The 27755-nt window shown below is 38.5% G+C and overlaps 1 protein-coding gene across 4 annotated transcripts; it reads right to left on the bottom strand.

Moving 5' to 3' along the window:
- Positions 1-410: 410 nt before the first annotated feature.
- Positions 411-27539, bottom strand: FAM161A (FAM161 centrosomal protein A). 4 transcript variants are annotated; one of them, XM_007476783.3, is made up of 8 exons: positions 26923-27057; positions 13931-14016; positions 12858-13096; positions 9800-10978; positions 9153-9317; positions 6813-6912; positions 1669-1814; positions 411-853 (listed from the first exon to the last, which is right to left on the bottom strand). In XM_007476783.3, the coding sequence occupies exons 3-8, from the start codon at positions 13061-13063 to the stop codon at positions 793-795; spliced, it is 1857 nt and encodes a 618-aa protein (XP_007476845.1). In that variant the 5' UTR covers positions 13064-13096; positions 13931-14016; positions 26923-27057; the 3' UTR covers positions 411-792. The 4 variants fall into 4 exon arrangements, 3 of the variants coding, with proteins under 3 accessions (XP_007476845.1, XP_007476841.1, XP_007476843.1); XM_007476779.3 differs by lacking the exon at positions 13931-14016 and having other exon boundaries at positions 26923-27535; XM_007476781.2 differs by lacking the exons at positions 13931-14016; positions 26923-27057 and adding an exon at positions 13225-13322.
- Positions 27540-27755: the final 216 nt, after the last annotated feature.

Here is a 27755-nt window from a genome sequence, read left to right as displayed (position 1 = left end):
ACCTTTTCTGGGCCCGTCCTAGCAGCCTTGGGCTGTGGGAGGAGAAGACGGCCCAGCAGGAACTCTGAAGAACAGCAGGGGCAAGGATGGGGTGCAAGGGTCCTGGAGCACAGCAGCGGGCTTGCCCAAGGGCAAGTAAAAAGCCGACAAGGCCCGCCTGTGCTGAGGTGGCCCAGTGAATGGATTTGAGAGTCAAGAAGAACAGAGTTCAAATCTGGCCTCAGACACTTGGGCAAGTTTGTCAACTTCTGCCTGCCCGCTTCCCTCAAAGGTAAAACGGGGACAATAATGGCCCCTACTCCTTTCTGTGCGCTACTAGTGGACAGTCCTCACTGACCTTTCTAGAAGCTTCAGTAGCTTTTCCACTATAAGGAAGACATAGCTAGAAATTGAAATGTCTTACCACATCATGCTCTTAAGAACACTTTTATTTGAACTATAAACAATGGTGAATACAAAGGAGAAACAATAGTGCAGCCCTAATTTCACATTAGCACTTAATTTTTAAAAAATGTCTTCCTGTGTCTATTGAAAGAGGCTGTGCATGATTTGCCTATGAAGCATCTATGAGCAGTGATTTGGGATCTAAAAAAAAACTTATTCAGAAATCCAACACTTTCCTGACTACAGAGACCTGTATCTAAAGATTGTGTTTCCACAGCTGTTCCTAACACAAGGCAGGTAGGTAGCTGATGGCTGTAAGCAACAGGAATCCCAGTTTTTCTTGTTCCCACTTTCTTTTCCACCAAGTTTTCTTGTGAGCGATCTTTTATCGGCTTGATTGAGACCACCTTAGCTCACAAAGTCATCCAGATCGCTTTCTTCCCAGAGTTCTCTTAGTTTGTCTTCAAGGCTAAGACAGGAAAAAATAAATAAAATTAAAAAGGATTTCATATGCTAACAATCCAAAGGAAAAATCTGGTTACAAGGTAAATAAATCCTTATGTATATTCTCTTCTTAATGTCTATGTCTTTCTCAGATTCATGATGGATATACTGATTCCTTACCAGGAAATCTTGTAGATAGCCAACTGCTGGGAAAATTACATTTTGAGCTTAGAAATGTTCTATGTCAGGGGCAGCTGGGTGGTTCAGTGGATTGGGAGCCAGGTCCTGGGTTCAAATCTAGTCTCAGACATTTCCAGACCCTAAGCAAGTCACTTAAACCCCCATTGCCTAGCCTTTCCCACTCTTCTGCCTTGGAACCAATATAAAGTATGGATTCTAAGATGGAAAGTAAGGGTTTTATTTTAAAAAATGTTCCAAGTCAGTGATTTTGCTTCATTTTTTTAAAGTATCACATTAAGGAAAAAAAACACAATGTGCCATTTCTGCTCTTGTCACATTTTCTAGGAGTCAAAAGCGAGTACTTTTGCTCTGTGCCATAGTGATACAGAGAGCTGAACTTGAAGTCAGGAAGAGCTTGGTCTGAATTCCATTTCAGACCCTTAAGAGCGGTGAGACCCTAAACAAGTCACTTAATTAAACCCTCTGAGCTTTGGTTTCTTCAACTTTCAATGGGGACAAACAACATCAACCACATCACAAGATAATTGTGAGGAACAAATAACACTGCAGAGAAAGTCCTTAGTCCTTTGAGTTGAAGATTCAAAGAAACAAAATTTATTTTTTAAAGTATGAAGCATTAAGAACTTATGTGCACATTACCTTACTTCATCTTCAGTGCAGTTTTCGTTCTCTTGGTCTGTGAAATACTCTGCATTTTTGCCTGTTGTTGAAATAAGAGCATCACAAAGTCCTAGTTTTCTTAAGGCATTAGAATAATGCTTTTCTGCTGATAGCCTTGCATTATTCTAAAAGAAAAAAACAACAACTTTGTTAATTAGTTAACAAGAAACATCTAGCTTTACAAAGCAAACTCCCTGAAGTTAAAGCAGGGTCACTTATCAGGAAAGTGGTTAGAAGCTCCTCTGGAAATAAATTCATTCCAGCGGAACCTCCATAGATCTATGGGGAAACTTTAAAAAAATGTTTAAATCTTTATTGCAGTTACCCTGTTTGTGACCGTAGGGTAAGGCCGGTAAGCAAGCTAACAATCACTTGGGTTACCTTTGGAGAAATTGTATCATAACTTGTAAAGGACGTAAAGTCCATGCCCCTCCCTCGCTCGGTGGCTTGTAGATATGCACAGCACTGATTAAAACAAGGAACATGCCATTTCCATGTCCCCTCAGCAGATTCTAAAGCTCTGTGGTGAAGAGTTCTCTATCGTGAGATGCAATTCCATGGAGCCTAGCAGGAATGTTCTGGGGTGTCAGCTGACTGAAGAACTAGCGTTGCTGAACCCTGGACAAGTTCTGAAGCCTCCAAGGATCCCGGAGCCCTTCAAGGCTTTGGGGTACAGTCACAGATTTAGAGCTCAAAGGGCTCTTAGCTGTCCCTTTAGAAATTCAGCTCCCTCATTTTACAGATAAAGAAACTGAAGCACAGAGAAGCTAAGTGGTCACACAGCTAAGAAGGGCCTAAGGCTAGCCTCGCTCTGGGCTACTTTCTAATTTGTACTGCATTAGTGCTGTGGCTTTCGACAGGGGCTCTGAAACACCTGAAGATCACTGGACAGTTGAATTTGGCAGAGACTCCCACGAGTGGGTAGGAGACCCTGAGTACCCTATAATTGGCTTTGTCACAGAACAAACCTTCCCTTCATTTCAGGAAGAGCCAGACAAGGCCAATTTCTTGATGTAAGCAAAAGCTTCTTAAACAACTACAGCTACCTCAGAGTGGACTGGGCTGCACTCAGGGTGTGGGAGACCTCTTGTCTACCCCATATCTCTATCTTTTCCACAAGAGGAATATGAGACTTTTTTCAAAAGCTTTGCTAGAGATTAAATTGCTTAGCCTCTCTGAGGCAGGGGAGGGAGGGAGGGAGACAATTTGGATCTTATAATTTGAGAAAATTATTATTAGATGTAATTGGGAAAATCAAATATCTTTTTTAAAAAGCTTTGCTAAAAATCTAGATGAATTATTCCCACAGCAGGTACCTCATCTACTTGTTTATTAATTCTGTCAAAAAAGGAAATGAAGTTAGTCCGGCATGACTGTTCTTGATGAAGTCAGGCAGGACTGCTCCTTTTTACAGATGTTCACTACCTAGGAAATTGTTCTAGAATTTTCCCTGGAACTAAAGTAAAATTCACTGTTTGCAGACTCTGTTCTTTTTTTGAAAATCAGAACTTCATTTGCCTTTCTCCATTCTTGAGGACTCTCTCCCATATTCCATGATCTTTCCTATATCACTGTTAGTGATCACACAAATCACTTTTTTCAAGACCCACTTCACTTTAGCCAGGTGAGTTAAATATGCCATCAAGGCAGCAAGGTGCTTTCTTATTATATCCTTACTTATCTTGGGTAGCAATCCCTATTAATCATTTTTAGGGGGGTCATTTCCAGGTAAAGGTTATTTTCCCTTGCAGAGAAAACAAATAAAACTATGACTGAGCCTTCACTGAGGCCAGGCTCTACTCTCCCACTCATTTTATTTATTTATTTATTTGATTTTTTTTAAACCCTTACCTTCTGTCTTGGAATCAATACTGTGTATTGGCTCCAAGGCAGAAGAGTGGTAGGGCTAGGCAATGGGGGTCAAGTGACTTGCCCAGTGTCACACATCTGGGAAGTGTCTGAGGCCATATTTGAACCCAGGACCTCCCGTCTCTTGGGTTAGCTCTCAATCCACTGAGCCACCCAGCTGCCCTCTGTCCCATCCATTTTAAGTGAAAAATCTGATCTCTTCTTTAAGCCCCCCTTTTCTCCCAATATGACTGAATGTGTAAATTCCTTCTTTATTGTCCTTAGTAGTGCCCCTCCCCACAAACTCAGATCCTTCTGAGATGTAGCATTGCAGATGGTATTTTTACAGGGCCATTTTCTGTACATTTATTTTAAAATCTAAGTTGGTAGGCAAGTTCCCTATGCGCTCACTTCACTTTTTGAGTCACTTCAAACAAATCCCTTTCCCTTCTCTCATTGGAATTTTTTGCCTTTGGAACTTCAAACCTTCTTGAGCATCTCCCATCTCTTCAGGGCTGACTGGAGCTTTTTGGTCCATGGGATCCTGCCTCTCTTTCCTTTGTACCCTTCAACAGGTGCTTTCATAAACCCTAGGCAGTATGTAGAATATGCCCCGATTTCCTCTCCTCTCTCACAAACTCAAGGAGGTAAGTGCTGCTGTCATTTCCATCACAGCCATCAGTTCTTCCCTTCCTTGTTAGTGAGAATATGAATTTTCCCTTTTTCATCTCTATCTTTTGAGGGCCAAAATGATCAATAAAGCAAGAACATGTAACTACATTGCTTTTGGCAGAGAGAAAACTCCAATAGATGTCTGTATGGCTGAATTACTGAATCCCCCTGCTGCTAATCAATCATGACGCTATGATCTGTTTCCCAAACTTCTCATCTGTCTTCCTCTTTCCACCCATATGCTAACAACACAATCATTTCTGTTTCCCCCACCTTACTTTTCTGAGATCACTATTTCTCTAGTTACTCTCACTAATGACCATGCCTTTTTCCACTCTCCTAGATTACAGGGAGAAAAGCCTGCAAACTTCTTCTTCCCTATTGTTCCTGCCACTTCCGTCTCCTAACTTTGTCTTTGATATCACTGGTCAACTTCTCTTTCAATTCAGTCAGTGAATGAGCATTTATTAAACACCTACTATGTAGCAGGCACTGTGCTATGTACTAAGACTATGACATCTGATTTTTACCATCTTCTCACCATCCTTATCATTTTATATGCTACTTTCCAGGATATCCCCCCCCCCCTTTCTTCAATGACTTTAGCAAATGGCTCACAGATTTCTTCTACGTATCCATTCTTTATCTCTAAATGCTAATAATAATGTTCAAAGTTTAAGTAACTATATTTTAGTTGATAACGAACAGGTGTTTATCCTAAAAAGTAACAAAAAGTATTAAGTTAAAATAAAAACTTTTCTATAATGATTGCCATAACTTGAAAATGAAGTGTTCATTTGCTATATTAGAGAAATTTCATCAACTTAAGTGGAAAGAGATGCATTAGATATTATAGTAAATTCAGGTTCTCTAACAGATCCATATTTTAAAGTATCAATTTATTTCTTACCCCTCCCCTCATTTATAAAGTATTTCCAAGATTTTAGACTTAGAAAATGTTTAAGGTCTGGGAATTCAATGAATGGCCTAACTGCTTATTAACACTAGAGTTCACCAATGATGAAGTGGAAGTACTCTAAGACAATGCCTTTGCAGCACAGGAAGTCATAATCTAGTTAATTTGATAAACACAAGCCAGAGAACTATATAATTCTGTCTCCAAAGTGATTTTTTTGGCTTTATTATCCTGTTCAGAGAGCTACACTGGTCATAAATGATAAATTACTTTATGTTGCAAACACATAATTTAATTCATGTTCTTTGTTTGAATCTAAAACTGACATTAAACATTCAAACCTGAATTTTTAATTGGGTGGCCCAATGGTTTGAGAGCCAGGCCTAGAGATGGGAGGTCCTGGTTTCAAATCTGGCCTCAGATACTTCCCAGCCATGTGACCCTGGGCAAGTCACTTAACCCGCATTGCCTTGTCCTTATTGCTCTTCTGCCTTAGAACCAACACATAGTATTGGTTCTAAGATGGAAGGTAAGGGTTTAAGAAAAAATTCATACCTAGAAGTATGACATAAAATGTAATACATGACATCATGCTTAAACCTTCAAATAAAACCTGTATTTGCATCTTTTAAAAAGATACAATGACTCTATAATCCTATGTAGATTTGGGAGTAGACTGTAACTGGCATACACCCTCCTTTTCAATAAGGTACAATTATTTATCTTTGGAAGAGATATATTATGGTATAACTAACCTTAGATGGCCACATCAATAGAAAGATATAGCTACCACCTGGGGGCTTTACTTTGCCAAGAGTTTTCTAAATCTATAAGTTTATGATCCTAATTCTCTGTGGTTTGTATCTTATATGTATGTGGCTAATGGTACATCTTATCTTTTGGGTGAGAGTTTATTTGTTTTAAATCAAATTGCATATACACATCCCAATCCTTCTTTTTTTAAACCCTTAACTTCCGTATTAGAATCAATACTGTGTATTGGTTCCAAGGCAGAAGAGTGGTAAGGACTAGGCAATTGGGGGGGGGGGGGGGGGAGGGTGTAAGTGACTTGTCCAGGGTCACACAGTTAGAAGTGTCTGAGGCCAGATTTGAACCTAGGACCTCTCGTCTCTAGGCCTGGCTCTCAATCTACTGAGTCACCCAGGTACTTCAACTCAGGCTACCATAGTCATTTATTTTTTGTATTATGAAGATGTCATTTAAAGAAAATTAGTTTTTAAACAGTGTTTTTTTACAACTTAAATTATCTTCAGTGGTAGTAATTGAAATGTGATACTCTGAAGTCAGGCTGATGATTACTGGTAGTTTTGTTTTGTTTTGTTTTTTAATTTACAAAACTCCTAAAAATCTTTTCACCATTCAAAATTAAAGAAAAGAAGCCTTACTCTAAAACCTAAATTAAGTCAATCCTGAAAAAGACAAATAACCATTATTTAGAGTCAGTGACTAAAACGCTTCCATGAAAAAAAATAGGAATACTTAATATAGAAATAAATTTTACATTCTATATGAATTTAAAAGTGCATTGGCAGAATCATAGTCTCAGATTTTGGTTAATTTGATGTCTTTGTCATAAATACTTCTTAATTCCTAAATTAAAAGGGGAAGCTGGGAGTTGAAAACATAAGAAGAAAAAAACTAAAGACTAAATTCCAATCCACACAACCTGAGCAACTCTTTCAAACAGTAATGGCCTCTTCTTCAATCTCTGTTCTATTTCTTCTAGTTCTTGTAGGTACTCTTTCATCCTTTCCTTCTCATTCCTTCTATTATTAGAGTAATATAAAAGAAGAAATTAATTTAGTATTTATAAGTTATACTAAAAATAAGAATTACATATGATAGTTTTTCCTAAGCCAAATTTTTAAAATGAATTCTGTATGAAATAGCTTACCATATTAATATTACCTTTCCTCAGCCAAGGTTGTATTATTATTATTATTATTATTTCATGGGGCTTGAGCCAGATAGAATGCTTATTGAGTGAATCAGTCTATACATTGGAAATACAATGGCTACTTTTTGAAGTAAATGAAATCTTCAATAGCAATTTAGTAAACAAGATCTGGCCTGGAGAGATGAATATATACTCTACTAGCTAATTAATTTGCAAACCATTCATTTAATAGCTGGCAGATACACACACATGCGCATAAAGGAATGCATTTATACAAGTTCTCTGGGGTTTTGGGGGACACTTTGTATATTTATCATATGGACGACTTGTGATTTCAATGGTGTAGGAGCTGCCAGGGAAGAAAATTCTTTCTCGCTGTCTATATTGGTAACTGTTCTGCAACTTCTAGTCTTAGTGACAGTATATTGCCCAGAGGCACAAAGCCAGGATGGGTCAGGAATGGGAACTTGAACCAGGTCATCCCAAATGCATCCTCATTATGCCACACTGTCTGAGATCTATCTATCTTCTACATTCTGACCTTTAGGGATGAATCTTAGATTAGAGAAGTATATATTTTCTCATCCTGCACCCAAATTTGAGAATGAGTTCTTTTAAGATTTCTTATGATATAATTCTTTATCTCTCTCTCTCTCTCTCTCTCTCTCTCTCTCTCTCTCTCTATATATATATATATATATATATATATGCATACTTATGTGTATAATTACATGTATACATTTAAACACAGTGTCCTAAAAGTCTCAGAACTGTTTTAAGCTTTAATAACTTAAGAAGTATGAATTCTACAAACTTACAAAAACAATCACTTTAAAGTTTAATTATTTGAATTTATTTATACTTATTTAGTTTTGTAAATCTTGAATAAAAAACTTTTCATTTGAACAAGACTGAACACCCTGTCACTATGCACTACAAACATGCCAGTTTCTGGATGACGCCTTCTCAGAATTTAACTGTACTCTTGCTAGGCTCCTCAGCCACTTGATTTATCTCCTTTAGAGCTTTTCTTCTAGGTCAGGACAAAACTATCAATCACATATGTGTCAAAATCTCCTTCTTAAGATAAACTAGAATTATAAATCCATGCTTTCAAGTAACTGAGTAGCAGCTGAGGAAAGTTTTTAACCAAGTTTAAAAACTGGATGAGTGTTTAGAGCACAAAATAGTGACTATGTTGAATTTTAATATGAAACAAACTGATATTTTTACATTTAAAATAATGAACCTTTCAAATTTTTTTAAGTTTGCAGCATTTATACTTCAGAAGTTTCTGAAGTTTAACACTGTACTAAGCCTTCTGGACATCCTATACATTGGCTATCAGAAGAGAAAAAGAAAAAGAGAGGGAAGGAAGGAATAAGGGAGGGAGAGAGAAAAAAAATTTATATACACACAAAAGATAAAAATATATACATATATATACCTATGTATACCTTTACACACAAAAGATAAAAATTATATATCTCTTTATACCTATATACACACATATATTTATATATAAAATGATATATAAATAGATATATACTCCCCTACACATACACACATACCACATCATACCATACCCCATGATCTTGTTTGGTCTTAGTGCCCCCCTCCAGCAACAAAGTAAAGACTATACATAGCAGAACAGTTGCCAATCAGCACTGGGGGAAAGAATGTCCTCCCAGGGAGTTGCTTACACTACAAGAATCCTAAGTCTAGACTCTATTTTTCTCCATCAAAAAAGAGATAAACTCCGTGTTAACTCCTATTATCCTAAATGGTAATCATAGTAAGCTATGTTCTGAATAACAACACTACTGACTCCTTGGTGCCCTTAAGAGAACCTAACCCACTTCCCATGGACTTTTCAAAATACTTAAGATGACTCAATATCAGATCAATCCCCTTATACTAATGTTGATAATTTTTTTAACTGTTCATTTTCTTTAAAAGAATATATGTAGTTCATAAACATCAGAATATTTTAAATTGTTAGATTCCATTTCTTTCTTGGCTTGGGGGGGCATTTTGGTCTTCAGACATAAACATTTTCATGTTAGTCATAAAAATATTTTTAGAATTTCAAGGTTCTTTAAATGATACCTGAGCATTGTCATTCTGGATTTAGATTGGGCTAAACTTTGACGTGTATCAAAAGCTCGAACGTGGGTCATCAGTCGTTTCTGCAATTCTCTCATTCTTTGCCTCTGCTTAGCTAGGATCCGTTTTTCTTCCTCTTCTAATAGTTTCTTTTCCTCAAGGGATCTCCTGAGGGAAAAATAAACTAAGTATGAATTCATTTTAAACCAATAAGAATAGTTGATTTTTTTTAAAAGAATCTACATGTAATAAACTAAAGGCAGGAAAACGGGTTGTGGTAGACTGAGATAAAATAAACCAAATAACTCAATCATTCATTCCTTTTGTGAGTGAATGGACTTTAAAAACTGGGACATGTTGGGCTATTTGATTACAGTCCTTTCCACTCCAGAGAGCTGTGGGACAGAAAAAGTATTATTTGGGAAAAATACTTTGCTGTACTCCAATAGACCAGTGGCACTCCTACCAGCACAGAGCACAACTAGTTCCTGCCTGCCCATTCTGTGACTCCCACAGAATTTTACAATTTAATCCAGTGGTAATTTCTTTCAGTTGACCAAGATAAAGTATTTCCCTCTTGACTAAGGGTAGTTATTTATCAATTACCAATGAGATAAGCCTGCATTTGAATTCTGGGTGTATAGGGTTACCTGATAGCTTGCTCTCTCATTCTGGAAGATACAGTAGCTCTGGGAGAATCATAGTCACTTGATTCACAAAGGACATAATCAGTCTTTGAGTGCTTTGCTCCTGTTTTGCCTCGAGGAGAGAGATAGGGCCAACGTGTTTCTTTTAAACATTCTTCATCAGCTAGAATGTCTTCCAAAATTTTCTCCTTTTTGGAAGGGATCCGCAAAGTTAGAAGATCAAATGGTTCACAGACTGTGGTGGGCCTGGGATTCTTCCGCTGCAAGAATTGCTTCTGAAATTTTACATGGAGGGTTTTGAAATCAGGCACTGAATACTTGACCTTGTTCCTATGTGTAGTCTTTCCATCCTCCTCTGTGTACTTCAGCTTCCTCTTGGAGGGTGATTGGTGAACCCACATGTTTCTGGGGGGTGATGAGTTCTGTAAGAATGCCTGTGTTCTCAAGTGCTCCCTAAGTTCTCTTAAGAACTCCTCCTCCCTTAGTCTGTCGCCAAAAGGTGAGCTGTAGGTGGACCTGGGAACAGGTCTGGCTTTAAACACACTCTTTTTCTTTTCAGGCTTTGATGTATCAGCCAGTTGCATCTTCTGAGCTTTCTTCAGTTCTTCCCTTGCAATAAATGCAAATGGCTTCTGGGAGGCCAGAAGGATCTCTTTGCATCTCTCCTTTATATTCTTCCTCCTTTCTTCATTTTTTTCTAGTAATTCATGATAAAGGGGGAGGAAGACAGACTCAGGCACAGGATTGGCTCGGAACCGTTTTTTCTCTGCTTCTTCTTCTTGCATTTTTAGCATTTTAAATGCCTTATCTTTCTCTGTCTGGGACTTAAGCCACTCTTTTTTTTTCCTTTCTTCTCGAATGGTCATCTGAAAGGGCTCTGGCACTGTAATCCTTGGCACCCAAATCTTTGGTTTCTTCTCCGGTTTTTCAATGAGTGATGACTCTGAACTGTCAGAGTGAGCATAAGCATAGTTTTTTACAGAAAAATTGATCCACATGTTTCTGATGTAGTCTTTAGCAGAAGGCATTATTTTTATCTCATTCATATGTTCTTTTTCTAGATTGGAAAATCCATTCTCAGATATATCTGTTACACTAACAGGGGAAGGTTGGTTCAAATCAGGCTCAGAAAATGATCTTTGCAAAGCAAGAGGTTGACTGGAGGAGGACATCCACGCTGAGCTAAGGAAAAAGTAATGTGTTACACTTAGATCAAATACAAGAAACCACAATAGATTTATATGTTATAAAATCATTGTGTAGTAGGCTAAAAGTGACCAAAACAGAAGAGCCCATAAAAAAATAATAATCATGTCTCAGTCCATTTTACAGATGAGAAAAACTAAGGGTCAGAGCTAAAGTGAGTTAATTGATAACTAATAATTCACATTCCACAAAACTATTAGGTTTATAAACACTTTTATCACAATGTCCCCGTGAGGTGGTAGGTTAAAAACTGTTGTCCCTATTTTACAAATAAAATGCTTTGCCAACCTTCCAATGTTCCTGAGTAAATGCTTACTTGACCAGCTAATGTCCAGGGTCTGTACAGCATATCTTAGAACGTAGAGACCCTCTTGGGACCAAGTCATGTCCTTAGACCATGGATACATTTCCTTGGCAAAATGAAGAAAGGATCAGTAAATTTGCATACATCTGTGCTTTCTTTCTCCGCCTGGGTATATCATAGAAAAAGTCATATATCCTCATATATACATGCAAAGTCTGTACTACAATTAACTGCTCTCTATTTCAATACAGAGTGTGTACATGCATGCATTTGTGTGTGTGTGTGTGTGTGTGTGTGTGTGTAATTGGATTTGGCTTTAATACAGAATTAGTACTAGTGCATATGGTTCATGATGGACACCAAACAATCCCGACAAGTCATGAGGACTAAAGATGCTGCCCAAGGCAGGAGGTTTATCTCATTTCATCATACTGCCTTCTCAGGACTACCAGTTTAAATCCTCATTCAATTCCGTTCAACAAACACACAAATTTCATTTTAAAAAGACTATGTAATTCTGGTGATATTCAAGGCCCTATATATCATGGAATCATGCCCAAATTATGAATCAAATATTCCTCCAATATTCTAGGAGGGGTGGGCACTAAAGAGGTTTGGGTGGAGGAGGCCTTTCAATCCTGACTTCTGAGCCAAAAGGTGTAAGTACCCTCCCTTTCCCACCAATTGAACAAACCTGCTGCACACTCTAAGATCCAGCACCTTCAGGCAACACCTTGGTTGACAGGACTAAGTACCTGTGTATCCTTTCTTTACTATTTCCATTAAATGATTTAACTTTGGTGCTAAGTGGACCAAATAGTTCTTTCTTACAAAAATGTTGGAAGAATTTAGTTTCCTGTATTGATAAGCAATGTCAAAAACAGGCCCAAACTCAAGTCCTGTGATTCCAAGCAGTAAGTGCTCTTTCTACTAGGCAAAACTGTCTCTTCATCTTAATAGTAGAGCTGGAACTAGAACTTTTGGGATACTTCAGGTAAGTCATATAGAAAATAGAAAGTTAAACAATGACTCATAATTCAGGGAGATTTATATTATGCCCTAATTGCATTTCTGTTAATTCACATATTATGCAGGGCTTTTAAAATTACATATTATTGGGACAGCTAGGTAGCTCAGTGAATAGTTGGAGACGGGTGTTCCTGGATTCAAATCTGGCCTCATTCTAGCTGTGTGTTCCTGGGCAAGTCACTTAACCTCAATTGCCTAGCCCTTATCACTTTTCTGCCTTGGAACTGATACTTTGTAGCAAAGATGGAAGGTAATGGTTTAAACATATATAGATAATTAAGATAGTATCAATTGGATAGAAATGCAAATGTTTCTATATGCCACTGGACAAAAAAAGACTATGACTCCTGGATGACCATGAAAAATTTAAAAATATATAACTTAGAAAATATTTATACTTGTATCATTAAGTGTATATGGAAAAATACTCTTATATTTTGAATCAGGTATTTGTTCAGCACACTGAATCATTTCTGTGGTTAAATCCAAGAAAATGCAGAAGGAATTACTAAAAACACTTACCTATCACATGGGCCTGGCATGTTTTCCTTCGTGGTCTCTGACTTTAAATGTAATTTATTTTGATACAGTTCCTCTAATTTTGCCATTGTTTTCTTGTGGGCTTCCTTTAGTTCTTCTAATTTCTTGTAATACTCTTGATCAGAATCAGACATTTCAGAAATGCTCACTAACTCCTCACTGCTCCTATTTTGATCAAGGCGTTGCATATCCACCGTAGCAAGGTCAATATCAAAAACATCCTACGAGAAAAAATCCTATTCTTTTAAATAGGAATTTGAAATTTCTGGAATTTAAAATTTGTACGTGTCTAGAATCAGAAAACTAATGATGCTTACTTATGCTGACAAAATGCTTTTTGACACTGTACCTTCTGATAGTTGTAGAAATGATGGATTCTAAATCACTGTCTGCTTTTCCTCTGACAGTTTACCAACTTCATTATAAAAACGAAAACAAAAAACAAAACCTGGAAGAACAAATTGGCAATGTGTTTATGTGTGTGTGTGTTCGTGTGAGTGAGTGAGAGAGACAGACAGAGACGGAGAAAAGGGAGGGAGGTGACATTTCCAAATTACAAAAAAAAAAAGTTGCCTTCTAAATCTCCTAAATTGGTTACTAGAGCCCTTAGCCCCTCACCCAAACAAGAATCCACTGGAGGATGTAGAGATTCATAGTTGAACTCCAGTACAATGAATGAATGAAAAATCATTTATTAAGGGCTTACTATATGCCTGGTTCTTTGCCAAGCTCAAATATTTAAAGACCGACTCCCTGCCTTTCAAGGAGCTTCCATTTTACTAAGGAAAAGCAATACATTCAAGTAATGAGGGAAGGGAATTTTGTTTTGAGAAGGTGGAAAGTGAAGTGAGGGATTATGCATGTGTGAGGGCAGCGGCAAGAGTTGATGGCCAGGGTGGATGGCTGGATGGCATGAGAAGCTAAAGCATGATCTACTATCTAGACATAGTTGAAAAGAGAGTGGGCTAAAAAGGTTAGTTTGTACAAGTTCAATCACCAATTAATTGGGGTGAGTCCAAGTGTAGGAACTCCAAATGAGCCAGAAATTTGAATACCTGAAGATCTGTTTGGTATCTATAATAGCAGGGTAGTGGACTACAGCAAAATATTCTAGGTCCTGAACAGGAATGAAACAGTTTTCCTAGATGAGAAAGAAAAGACATATTATCTCTACGAGCACTTAAAAGACTAGGACTTAGAAACTGGGACATAACGGCACATGCCTGTTATCCCAGCTATCGGAGAGTTGACGCTGGTGGATCTCTTGAATTCAGGAGTTCTGAGCTTTAGAGGGATAGTGCTGACTAATCATGTGTCTGTATCAGGTTCAATACATAGCAAGCCTCTGGGAGCAGAGAGTGATCAGTTTGCCTAAGGAGGGAGCACACCAGCTACAGCTGGAAAGGGGGCAGGTCAAAATATCCAAGAGTGGGATCAGCGCCCCTGCACTTAAACAAAATAAAATAAAATAAATAAATGAGGACCAATTTCAACCCAAACTATACAAATGAATCCTTTAGCCCTAGTCTTAAGAAAAGAAAGCCTGCGATGGAGCCCAAGAACCTCAGCAGATAGGCGGTGCCTGATTTCACACAACTGCCATCTCTGTGAAACCCAATGTGAAGCACACACTTTACTATCTAGAGCTCTCGGGGGGGTGAAAAGAAGGAAATAAGAGAGTCTTGTGGGGATAGTGTAGCTACCATTGGTCCCAGGCTACTAGCCCTGGGCCTGACATGCAGCAGCTGGAGGGGAGGCCGGGGACTAGCCCTGCCGTCACACTCGGCCCCTCTGGTGGTGCAAAGTGGCTAGAGGGCCCTACCCACCGGGTTCGGGGACAGAGCCAGGCTCTCAGCTGGCCAAGCCAGGGGCAGAGATCTCTGCATGCTGTCTTTGACACACGTGCCAAGGGTTTGCCATTATGGCCATAGAGTCTGTAGCAGAGAATCATTTGCAAAAGTTAGCGGATTCTTTTCCATGTTTTCATCAACATACTTAGATATGTGCACAAAACAATAGCTACAACGCATTTATTCAGGGCTTTAAGGTTTACAAAGGACTTACTTGATAACCCTGTGAAAGGAGATACTACATTTTACAAATGAGGAAACTGAGGCTTAAGTTTTCCACAATCACTCAGGTAGTATTTGAGACAAGATCTAATCTGAAGTCTTCTGACATCAAGGCCAATATCCTATCCAGTACATTAAGCGATCTCTTTTCATAAATATTTGACATGATGAAGAAGCAGATAAGTTGCTTCTATCTTTTCAGTTACCTTTAAAGCTTTGGTAAATAAATTACCTAATTCTATGGGTTTTTTCCTATTCTCTAAAAAATTTCCCTCTTAAAAGAGATTTCTTGAAAATTGATCCCTAAAATTAAGTCACCTTCAGCACTGATTTCATCTATAGGCATTTTGTCAGGTCAAGTTCATTCTTACTGACTTCATGTTCTCAAGGGCTACTGATATTTTCTCATCTAAATAAATATCCTAAATATTGAGGTAGTAGAGTTCAAATGTTCCACTATTCATTAACTGATTCAGGGGGTAGCAGGGTAGCTCAGTGGTTTGGGAGCCAGGCCTAAAGATTTGAACTTGGCCTCAGACACTTCCTAGCTGTGTGACTGTGGGCAAGTCACTTAACCCCCATGGTCTAGCCCTTAGCTCCTTATCACAATACACAGTATTGATTCTAAGAAGGTAAGGGTTTAAAAAAAAATTAATTGATTCACTCAGTCAATAAAAACCTATTAAATGTGTAGTATGAATAAAGCACTCTTTAGCCCCAAGATACACAAAATTACATGTGACATAAACCAGATTTCAGAGCTTATAATCCTATAGGCAGAAAAGACAATAACAAATAACTAAGATCCAAACAGGGAGATACAAATCCATTCTCTCTTGATTGACTTCCCCCTTTCCATAGCCTTAGCTAGATGTCATTCCAAGCTTTATAAAAGTTCTTTTTCTCTAATGACACTTCCTGAAACCAATGTTCCTTTTTGCCACCAAGTCTTTATACTTATTCATTGGCTGAACTGGTTTCTGGACTCTTTAAAACTATTTATTTAGCAGCTTTTTTGCCTTATGTAAAATTTCTAAGAAATAGTAATAGAGGCAATGTCACTAATTTTGTCTATTTTTTAAAAAAAGAGTTGACAGCTTAATAGGATAGCTATATAGCTCCTACATTCATAGTATTCTGTAGTCATCCTTTCCCCTTTTTTTAAGTTATCTGTAATATCCATTTGGTTTTTAACTTCAGATATTATTAACACAAGAACCAAATTTACAAATAAATACATTTTCTGATAGGAACAAGTAGGTGACACAATAGATAGAATGTCAGGTCTGGAGTCAGAAAGACCTGAGTTCAAATCTTGCCTCAGATACTTCTTCACTATGTGACCTTGGGCAAGTCAGTTAACCCTGTTTACCTTAGTTTCTTCATCTATAAAATGAGCTGGAGAAGGAAATGACAAACAACTTCAGTATCTTTCCTAAGAAAATCCCAAAAGGGGTCATGAAGAATTGGATTCAACTGAAAATGACTAAAATGATATAATATCTTATAACATTTTGCCTCATATACAAATGAAAGATCCTAATGTTTTAAAAAATTTTTTTGAATTGTGTCACAAAAGAGGAAAAATTGTCCTTTTGGTTTTATTTTTTCCAGATCCTAAATTAGGTCCATTTCCCCTTAGCTTTATGGGTTGCTTTAAATACAGCCTTTAAATAAGAGCACGGGTTCTTAACCTTTTTTTTTTGTCATTACCTCTTTTGAATGTCTGGTGATGCCTCTGGACCCCTTCTCAGAATGTTTTTAAAAGCACAAAATAAAATGAATAGGATTACTAAGGAAACTAATTACATAAATAGTTATTAAAAAAATTTTTTTTTTAAGTTCACAGGTCCCAGATTAGAGAAATATCTTAGGTGGACTGGTTTGACCCACTTACACGATAAATCCTTACAGCAGAGATTATTAATCCGTAATTAGGAATTATAAATAGAACGAAAGGAGTAATTTAGATACATTACATCCTACCTCAATTTTTCTAGGATATATTGGAAACAATAAAGACATGCTGGATATACAAGAAGTCTCTCTCGTGCTTGGGGAATGTTTCTGAACTACCTAATATCAGATATCACCTCATCATAGAGCCCACTGAAATTGTAGATGTTGTTTTTGTATCTAATTTCATTAAATTGATTTCATTTTTATTACTATAAACTATAAAATGTGGCTTGCAAAGCAGACTTTTCCCTTCCATGGAATCACAGACCAGAATCATTCTTCTCTTTGCCTTAACAGAGCTTCACAACTCAATCAGATATGCCCTCTTAAAATAACACATAACACATATTTCACCTGGTGTCATTCGTTGATTCTGTGAAAAAATTAGATCCCTTCTGCCTCTAAATCTCTGATTCATTAAATATTAGGAGCTGTTAGTTCCCTCATAAATGAGAGACTCATTCCAGGGCTTCCAAAATTCAGATGATAGAAGTTTTGCTGCAAAGACACAAGGCTACATACTTTCTATAATAATAATAATAATAATAATAAAACATTAAATAAAATAATAAAACAAAGATTTTAACAAGTCTGACATTGTAAGTATGATTTGATTTTGAGTAGTTAGCTGAAAACTATAGTGTTTTCTAATTTGCAACAAATGTGACACTGGAATCACCCTTCTTTTTCTCAGTATTACTAGTAGCCACTGTAAATTTAGTTTTAGCTAAGAGAATAACAGAATATAGGGATGTCTATCCATGTACAGTAAATAACATATCAACAGTAAGGAAACTGATGCACATGCGCATCGATGCCACTGGGCATGAAGTAGAAGTTCAAGGTACTATCTGTTTTACATTTTGGGGAGGTGGAGAAAAGGGTATGATAGTGGGACTTTTCTTATGATGTTTGAAACAATTCTGGGTAAAATCAATTTTTTATAGAACCTTTTGAGTATTTTGCTTTTAATCTTTATTAGTTTTCCTTAGATCAATATTGTGTGAAGTTCTGTATATGAGTTTATTACATTTTATAAATTTAATAGAAAATTAATTTTTCAGAGACCTAGAAAATGACTTCCCCACAGTTACACAGAAAATTAAGGACTAGGGCCCATCTCAACTCCACAGACATTTAATAAGCACCTACTGTTGTTTTAAGACAGAGGTATCAAACCCAAGGCTCAAGAATTAGAATAAAATGTAAATGGGAAATATTTAGTAAAATAAATAAAAATACACAGCTAATGCTAATAAATGGCTTTTGAGGCCAATATATAGCCACAGAGATGTTTGGCTCCATTCTTACAGTGCTAGGCAAAAGAGACACTAATAGAAGTGATACTGAAGCTGTTCTGTCCAGAAGTTTACAGTTTAATGTTTAGAAAGTGCACAATTAACTTAAATAGAAGAGTCAAGCAAGTAATGTGCTCTAGCAATCTGAGGAAGGAATCTTTTTATGGCTTTTGTAGGGAAGGTCACAAGGAAGGATTCATGAGGAGGATGATTCTGGAATTGGGTGTGCAGGGGAATCCACTTTAGACAGAGAGAAGGGCAGGAGCAAAGTATAGAAATGTAGGAAAGGAATAAATGAAAGGTAGAAATAGTCTCGTTTGGTCAAAAGAAATACATAAAGGAGCATTGTATGAAGTAAGGCTGGATAAGGGTCAGATGGTGGAGGAGAGAACTTGGAATTAAGAGCATGCTTCCATGAAGCCTATTTTATTTGCCAAAGAGAATACACCAAAGGTTCTAGAGGGAAGAGTAATAGAATAATGATGCGTTACTAAAATAAATCTGATGCAGAATGGAGTACTGTTGGTAGAGATTAGAAGGTTCCTCCTACCTACAATACAAGAAGAAAAGGTGGCTGGATTAGAAATGTCAAGGAGGGTCAGACACCAAAGAGAGTACAGATGTCCAGTCAAGATAAGCTGTCTGGGCTGATCCCACATATAATGTTCTTTTTTTTTTTTAACCCTTACCTACTGTCTTAGAATCAATACTGTGTATTGGTTCCAAGGCAGAAGAGTGGTAAGGGCTAGGCAATGGGGGTCAAGTGACTTGTCCAGGGTCACACAGCTGGGAAGTGTCTGAGGCCAGATTTGAACCCAGGACCTCCTGTCTTTAAGCCTGGCTCTCAAACCACTGAGCAACCCAGCTGCCCCTTCACATATAATATTCTAGCAAAAACCTAAAAATAGATAGTGATCAAGAAATCCAATGAGCAACAACTGTTTTTCATAAAGCTTCAATATGGAACTAAGGAGGGAAAGAAGATGGTACTGATGATACAGACTACTATAAAGAAATATAATAGATCCAGATATACACAAAAATCTAATCTCGCAGGAACAAGTAACTAGAAACAATTTCAAGCAGAGACTCAAAGGAAAAAAAAAAGGATTTTCCAAAGGAATACATGAATATCTTGAAGAAAAAGGAGATAAAAAATAAAAGCTTTGGAGGTCAGAAATGGAAAAAAGATTAGCTTAGGACAGAGTGGTAATCTTCATCTAATTAGAATAGACTAAATAAAAAAATTATTTCATCTGCTAGCATGAAATATTAGAACAAAATATTTAAAAAATAGAACATGTAAGAAATCTGATATTAAAAGCAAATGATGTAGGGAAAAAATAAGGAGAGAGTTTAAGGATTATCACATTGCCTGAAAACCATGATTTTTAAAAATTCTATATACTATAATTTAAGAAAACATAAATGAACCTTATTTAGATCTTATCAGAACCAAAGGGAAACAATAATAGAAATATTTTATGATGATTAGTGAAGGATTATAAACTATTATCAGCAAAACAAGGTTCCAAGATAACCCCAAGGAACTTATGTAAAACACTATCCACAATTGTTGGAATGTGATTGCAGATCAAAGCATGTCATTCTTCACTTTATTTCCTTCATGAGTTTTTTTATTGTATATGTGATACATGGCTTCAGTCACAACCTGGTCAATATAGAAATATATACTTCATGAACGCTCTGGTATATAACCTATATCAAACTATTCACACTTTGGGGAGGGAGGGAGAGTAGGAGGAAGGGAGAAAATCTGAATCCCAAAATGTCAGAAAATAAAACTGTCAAAAATTGTTTCTATGTGTAATTGAAAAAAATGTAATAAAGAATTTTTTTAAAAGAAGCAAAAGGGGGGTAGGTGCAGCTGGATGGCTCAGTGGATTGAGAGCCAGGCCTAGGTTCAAATCTGGCCTCAGACATTTCCCAGCTGTGTGACCCTGGGCAAATCACTTGACGCCCATTGCCAAGCCTTTATCACTCTTCTGCCTCGGAACCAATACACAGTATTGATTACAAGACAGAAGGTAAGGGTTTAAAAAAAAAAGAACCAAAGGGCGAAATGAAAACAGACTCTACAAGTCACTTCCTGAAATATGCCCCCAAATTAAAAGTTCCAAAGATGTCATATCTACAACCCAGAGTTTCCAGGTCAAAGAAAAAATACTACAAGCAGGCAGAAAGAGTTCAAGTACTCATAGTCAGGCTTATACAAGACCTGATGGACTCTACTACAAAGGAGAGATCTTGGGATATTCCAAAAGGCAGTTAACAACTGAGAATAATTTACCTTAAAAGGATGTAAGAAATATGATTGGAGAGGAGGGGATTTTTAATGGAATAGAAGGCTTTCAAGCATTCTTGATGAAAAGACCAGAGGTAAGGACTTTGAAATGTAAACACCAGAGTCAGAAAAGACCTAGAAAGGTAAATTTATTTGCAGAATTGAAAAATGATGATTATGACCATCTATAAGATGATGAAGGGTTAACATCCTAGCAGGGAGAGAAGAAACAAGTGTCCCTTCAAAGCTTTAGTATCTCCAAAGGGTATCTGGAGAATTTAATAAAAAACAAAGGTCCTGTCTGATGAATTGTTTCTATTCTGAGGGTTTTAACAGGAGAAAGAAAAGGGAGTTAGAAGGGATTCACTAGAGTAGAAAGAAAGAAATGGAACTTACTATTTCTGATAACTGGAGTATGTGAGAAGAGTATACACACATGGAGAATGGGTGGTGAGAGGGTGAGAGTGGGGCATCAGACAAACCTCACTTTTATCTGAAAGGGACAAAGGAGGATTGAATATATACAGAGTTTATGTAGTATACACAGTTGATGTATATCAAGTACAAAGAACAGGAAGGTAGTTAATAAGGAAAATACTAAAAAGGGAATAATCACAAGCAAAAAATGAACAGAACCAGGCTAATTTATATAATGGCAAAAAGTGTAAAGAAAAAGAACCCCAAAACTTTAAGCCACAACCAATCATGTCTCCAGAGGGCTTATAATGAAATGTTACCTAATTACTGACAGGGAGGTATTGGACTCAAGATGAGGAAGAACTACATTTTTTTTAAAGCCTCACCTTCCATCTTAGAACCAATAGCAGTAAGAACTAGACAATGGGGGCTAAGTGGCTTGCCCAGGCTCACAAGTGTCTGAGGTTAGATTTGAACCTGGGGCCTCCATAGACCTGGTTCTCAATCCACTGAGTCACTAGCTGCCCCTAAGAACTACATTTTTTTGGATGGCTGTTGTATATTTATTTTGGTTTAACTATGTTCATTTGCTACAAGACTCCCTATCTTTTATTCTTAATTGGGGTGGGGTTGGGGAGTATTGATGGTTGCACCAAGAAAAAAAGGAAAGAAAAAAGAGAGAGGAGATAGCTGAAATATCCAGAGAAATAGAGAGATTCAGAAGGAAACAAAAGCAGGGTAATTTTGAAAGTAATGGGTTGAATTTATTACATAATTTTTAAAAATCTAAGAAACAGGGAATAGAAATTCATAGTTTTATACACTTCATAGACTTCTTTTGTGTTCTAATAAATGCCCCAAAAAGTTCATAGGACTATAGTGTTTAGAGCCAGAATGGACTCTATAATAGTCACATCTAATCAAACTCCCTCATTTTATAGATGAGGAAATTGAGGTCTAGAAAGGTTAAACATCTTGCCCAAAGTCAAACAAGGAGTAAGTGGTAGAGGATTCAAATCCCAGTCCACTGGCTCCAAGTCCAACAGTCTTCCACTGTAGAGCACCATTCTCTAGGAAGGATAGTTAGTGACCTTGTTGAGAACAGAAGCAGATAACTAACAAGGGCTGAGCAGAGATTATAAAATACTTTTTTTTTTTTTCAGATAGGAAGCCCTAAAAGAGGGACAGGTCTCTTGAGAATCAGAGCTGCCCAGTGGAATGGACTATCTTTGGAGATAATGAGTTTCCCCTTATTGAAGATATTCAAGTGGAAAAGGGGTTTCTAATCTGGGGTATTTGTACCAACCACGAGCATACAGGAAGTCTGTCAATGGGTTACAGAACATAAATGGTAAATAACGAATGTTACTCTGATGAAATTAATTTTAAAATTTGATTTCTTATGTGAATGTACATGATAAACAATTATTTTCTTTTCTACCACAACTGTCTATTCCATTTTCACATGGGTTGCCTGGTCCGTTGGGGACAATTCCATCCTGAGCTGACTCAATGATTAGTGAAACCTGGCCTGGAACCATCATGTTATGAGGCCAAGCCAGGTTGCTCTCTCTCTACTGTCTATTCAACAGTCCAGGCTGTTACTGTCACACCAGCTGTCTAACCCCCATAAGGCCATCTGTCTTCTTCCCTTTCCTAAGTTTCTAGCTCCCCTTCATTTTTTGTGTTCTGCTGTTACTATGAAAGCTCCTTGAAAAATAGGGACCCAACTGATTTCTTTTCTTTTCCTGGTATTCACCATAGTACCTGGTATATGATAAGCTCTTACCAAATGCTTGCACTACCTCTCTACCTATCATACTTTCATACTGAATAGGGGGTAAATGAAAATAAAAGGATACAGAGGTGGAAAAATGCTGAGAACTCCTACAAATGCTGGACAAATACTTGTTAGAATGTAGAAGGAATGCTATTAGGAAAAAATTTTATAGCACCTTTGTCTATAAATACCTCATCTTAAAATATATAGAGAACTGAATCAAATATATAAGAATATGAGCCATTCCACAATTAACAAATAGCCAAAGTATAGGAACTGGCAGTTTTCAGATGAAGAAATCAAAGCTATCTAGAGTCATATTAGAAAAATGCTCTAAATCACTATTGATATGGAAATATGTTCTGCATGATTGCACATGTATAACCTTTATCAATTTGCTTGCCCTCTCAGGGAGAGAAGGGAGAAAAAGAGAAAATTTGGAGCTCAAAATTTTAAAAAATTAGTTTTAAAATTGTTTTTATGTATAATTGGGAAAAATATTAAAATGAAAAAGAACAATAAACCTAAACACTTTGCTACAAAAAAAAGAGAAGGAATTTGAGTCCAGATATGAACTAGACTGCATAGTTTCTGAGGTCCCTCTTAGGTCCTTCTGAAGAAAAGGCAATATTATCTATCAAATCTTCCTCTCAAAGTCTAACACAAGGCTTTGCACATATTGAAAAGTTTAAATTTAATTCATAAATATTTAATATTTGCTTTGTATACTCTCACATATGTACATGTAAGATCCTTGGGTGTAGGGAATTTTATATCTGCAGCCCCAGTGCCTAGCATAGTACATGGCAGAAGCTTAATAAATGCTTACTGATTGAGTAGGCACAAAAGGGGTGACCTTGGGCCTGGGAAGGAGGCAGGTTTGGGGCAGGCAACTGCCAGGGAGGGAATGAAAGAAGACAATTAGAGAGGAGAAAAAGGGTTATTTCTTGATTTTCTTCAAAAGCCTGGAAATGTGGAAAAGGAGATGGGTCCTTCATTCCTAATTTCCTTAGTTCTGTTAAGGGTCCTGCCATCCCTTCTGTCACCTTGTAGCCTCCCTGACTCATCTGTATTCTGCCTCTTTCCAATCATTTGCTCCATTTTGTTGATTCTCTCTCCAAACTCCATTCCCTCAATCCCCTTCTCCCCACCTCCACTAATGCTGCCCTAGTTCACAATTCCATGGCTTCCTAACTGACCTCCCTTCTCACCTTTTCCCTCTGAAATCTATCTTCCATGCAGCTGCCCAAGGGATCGATCTACAGTTGAAGCCTGACCATGTCACTACCTTCCTCAGTCAGGTCCAGAAAGCTTTCTGTTGCCTTTAGAATCAATATTTGTGGCACCAAATATATTTACACTCCCAGTTTCATTCTACATAGCTCTTCTTCACACATTCTTCAGCCCAGACAACTGGTCTTCTTGCTGTTCTCTCCCAACACATTTTCTCTCCCCCTGGCTCTGTGCCTTATTACAACTGTCTCTTTATGCCTGAAGTGCCCCCTCAAACCTACATTTCCTGAAATCCCAGCTTTCCTTAGCAAGTTTCCTTTCTTCCCTTCCCAGTTCCAAGGCCTCTTCCTGTAAAATCACCTTGTATTCACTTTGGACATATTGCCTTATCTCCTCTTATATGTACATGTAGATCTTAATATACAGAGAATTTAAGTGCCCTGGGGGCAGACTGCTTTGTCTTTGTGTCCCTAGCACCTAGCACATAGCAGGTATATAAGATTAATAAATTATTGAATGACTGATCACTCTTTTCAACTGTAAAATAATGGGTTTGGCCTCAGAAGTCTCTCCTAGCTCTAGGTCTATATTCCTGTGACTGATCTAGGCAACAAGTTTGTGAATTCAACTGTAACCCTGCTAACTCCCCTCCTCCTCTCTTTAGTGTTTTTCCTCCAGGTATACACTACCCACTAGTAGTGACAGCCTACTTCCTATCCCCATGTCACTCCCTTTAGTATTTAGGAGAGTTAGAACTTGAGGGAGGCCATCTAGTCCTGTTTCACTATACAAGTGAGGAAACTGAGGCCAACGTGGTTTAAATGACTTGCCCAAGGTTACACGGACAAAATGGCATTTGAATTTAGGTCTCCTGACTCCCCCATTCATTGTTTTTAATTCTACACTATACTGTGTCTCTATACCACTTATGATACCCTCTTAACTTATTCTTGGTGTTGCATTTCTAATTGCAATTCTAAAAAAACTGGTGAGATTAAATTTCAATAAATTGACTTGTTATAACTACCTTTCAGGGTATGAGAACCAAATTCTCAAGAGCCACCTAAATAAGACCCATTTATTAACTGTTTTCAGATTTAGATTGGCTGGCTAGTTTTGTTTTTTGGAAACAGAAACTTCAGACATATGGCATGAATGAATTCTAAATTGTGTGTGAAGATTTATACTAGTAGATTGATGGCTTTTAGCTGGAAGTTGCTAGCAGACACCTGTTCAGTGGTTTATGTGAATAGTCGTCAGCCGGGAGACAGGTGTCTCAGAAATATAAAACACTGAAACCTGATCGGTCAGCAGAAAAGGCACTGACTCTGGAATTTAAAAAAGCCTGGATTCAAATCCTGTCTCCAGTGATTACTCTCTTATGACCTTAGATAAATCTGTTCATCTCTACCAATCTCAGTTTTCCTATCTGTAAACTAACAAAAGGGGGATCTTCTCCCCATCTTCTGCCAAATGAGTTCCTAGGTGGGTTCTGAGAAGGATGGGTGAAGGGTAGAGGGGGAAAAGGCAAACAATGCTCTTCTCCCCAGAACCCCAACCTGGCCAGGGTGTGCCTTTACTCTTGGTCTTCCTTCCCCTTCATCCCCTGCCCTATTGCAGTGGACCAAGACCCATCCACACAGCCTGCCTGACAACTCACATGGCTTCCCTGAGATAGGAGTCACCAACTTCTTTCCTGTGAAAGGCAAGGTCCTGTTAGGGCTTTGGTCTTTTCCATCTGCCCTGCAGATGAACTTTCTATATCATCTCCTCTAATTAGAGTAGGATATCCCAGACAGCAGGGACTGCCTAGCCTTTTCTATATGTCTCCCCAGGGCATACATAGCAGTGCTTGCTTCATAGTTAACCTGTAATTATTTTTTTTCTTCCATCCATCTATGGACCTAGAGAGCCTGTTCTCAACCTATGATTCCATGTCCTATCTAGACCAAAAATAAAATCTTAGACCCACAAGTGAGGGCTACAAGGGAACCACACATCATACTAACTAAATCAGTGGTTCCTTCTTCATTTTTCAACCTCCTCTTTAGACAGAGATCCTGGTATTTCCCTTAAGATCTCCACCTTGCTTTCCTTTGCATTTATTTTGATAAGACAGACCCTCCTATTAGGAAGCCTGAGTAGAGTAAGTACATTACTTTACCTAACTCACATACACAGTAGACTAGAGGCAGCATCTGAGGACCCTTATTTATTTTTCTACAGACTTTTAATTATTCGGGCACTTCAGTTTCCTCAGAGATGAAAAGAGTAGAATAAATAGCCCATCTCGGTATATCAGATGTTCAGAAGTCATAAAAAGTAGTCATCTGTGCTCCCTAAAACTAAGGCACTGTATCTAAATGTTGTACAAGAATGTATTAAGTGCCAAGCGCCAGGGATGCAAAAAGAAAGCAAAAGGGGAGCCCTTACTTTCGAGACACCCACATTCTAAGGGGGCGGAGAGCAATATACAAACAAGCAGTTATTAAGCAGCTATTAATCACCTACAATACAAAGAAAGGCGAAAGCAGCCCCTGGCCTCAAGGAATCTCATAATCTAACTGAGAAGTCAACATGCAAACACCTATATGCGCTCAAGATACATTGGGGTAAATAAATGGGGGTTGAGAGAGAGGCTTGGAGGGAAGGAGTCATTAGTAGGGGGGACCCGGGAAAGGCTTCTCGCCGAAGGGGAGCTTTGAGCTGAACCCTTTAGAAAGGCATAAGATGTTAAGGAGGGAGAGCGGTTCAAGCCTGGGGAACAGCACAGCCAGTGCAAAAGCACGGAGTCAGGAAATGGAGTGTCACATGAACGGAACAGCATTGGTCTGTATTCTTCCTCCAACAGAGAAGCACTACTATTAACTATCTTTAGGGGAGGGGAGAGGAAAAAGGGTTGCAGGGACCGATCCAAGGCCAGGGTCAGGACCACGAGTCTGCGCAGGGTCCCCAGCCCCTGTCCCACCCCGGAGTACCCTACCTCCTCTTCCTCTTCAGGCGTCTCCTCTTCCGAGGTCTCTCCGGAGCACTCTCGCCCGTAGAATGCTATGCGTTGTGTACTGGAATGGGGCTCTAATGGGGCCTGGAAACTGAGCATGGCGAGCACGGCAGCTCGATGGGAAGCTTCCATGATCCCGGTAGCTGGCAGGGGCCGGCTCCTGAAGGGGGCGTGGCCGTTACCGGGGCGCTGTAACCCGGGATACCGCATGTTGAACTACGGGAGCCTTCGAGGGACTAGTGGCCTTGCCCAAAGCCCAAAGTAGGGGCGGGGTGCTCCCTAAGGGACCAGACGACGCCTGTGAGTTAATTGGAGTCCATCCCTTTCCCCATGTCTTCTTTTTTCATTTTAACAGTTAAACCAAGGGGAACCCTTTCCTTCCCTCCTGCCTCGGGTTTCAGCATAATTGCCAGGGGTTGATGACGTCACGACACGTGCGGCCCACCTATGGTAGGAAGCCGCAAAGCCTTAGTAGAATTGGATTTTTTTAGGAGGGAAAGGAAACCAGGCGCGCTCTGGGCTCGAGCGGCTGCGCGCCCCCGCGCGGGGACAGGTTGTGTCAGTCCCAACTAACATGGCTGCGAAGAGGGCCAGTGAAAGAAAAGGCATTGCTCGCGAGGATTGGCCAGCGGGCGCCAAGTATAGGACCAACCAGCGAAGAACAACCCTTTGTCCCACCCCTTTTCGTTTTGGCTAGACCAATGGTAGCCCTGAGTTCTGCCGTGCTTTGTCTGTTCTTAGAATGAGGGACTGCTGAGTCGGGTTCCGGCGGCTCACTTATGGTGAGGCGTAGGGGTAAATGTTCTCGTTCTGGG

This window comes from Monodelphis domestica, chromosome 1 (assembly GCF_027887165.1).
Source record: "Monodelphis domestica isolate mMonDom1 chromosome 1, mMonDom1.pri, whole genome shotgun sequence".
NCBI lineage: Eukaryota > Metazoa > Chordata > Mammalia > Didelphimorphia > Didelphidae > Monodelphis > Monodelphis domestica.
This window is presented reverse-complemented; position numbering and strand designations above follow the sequence as displayed.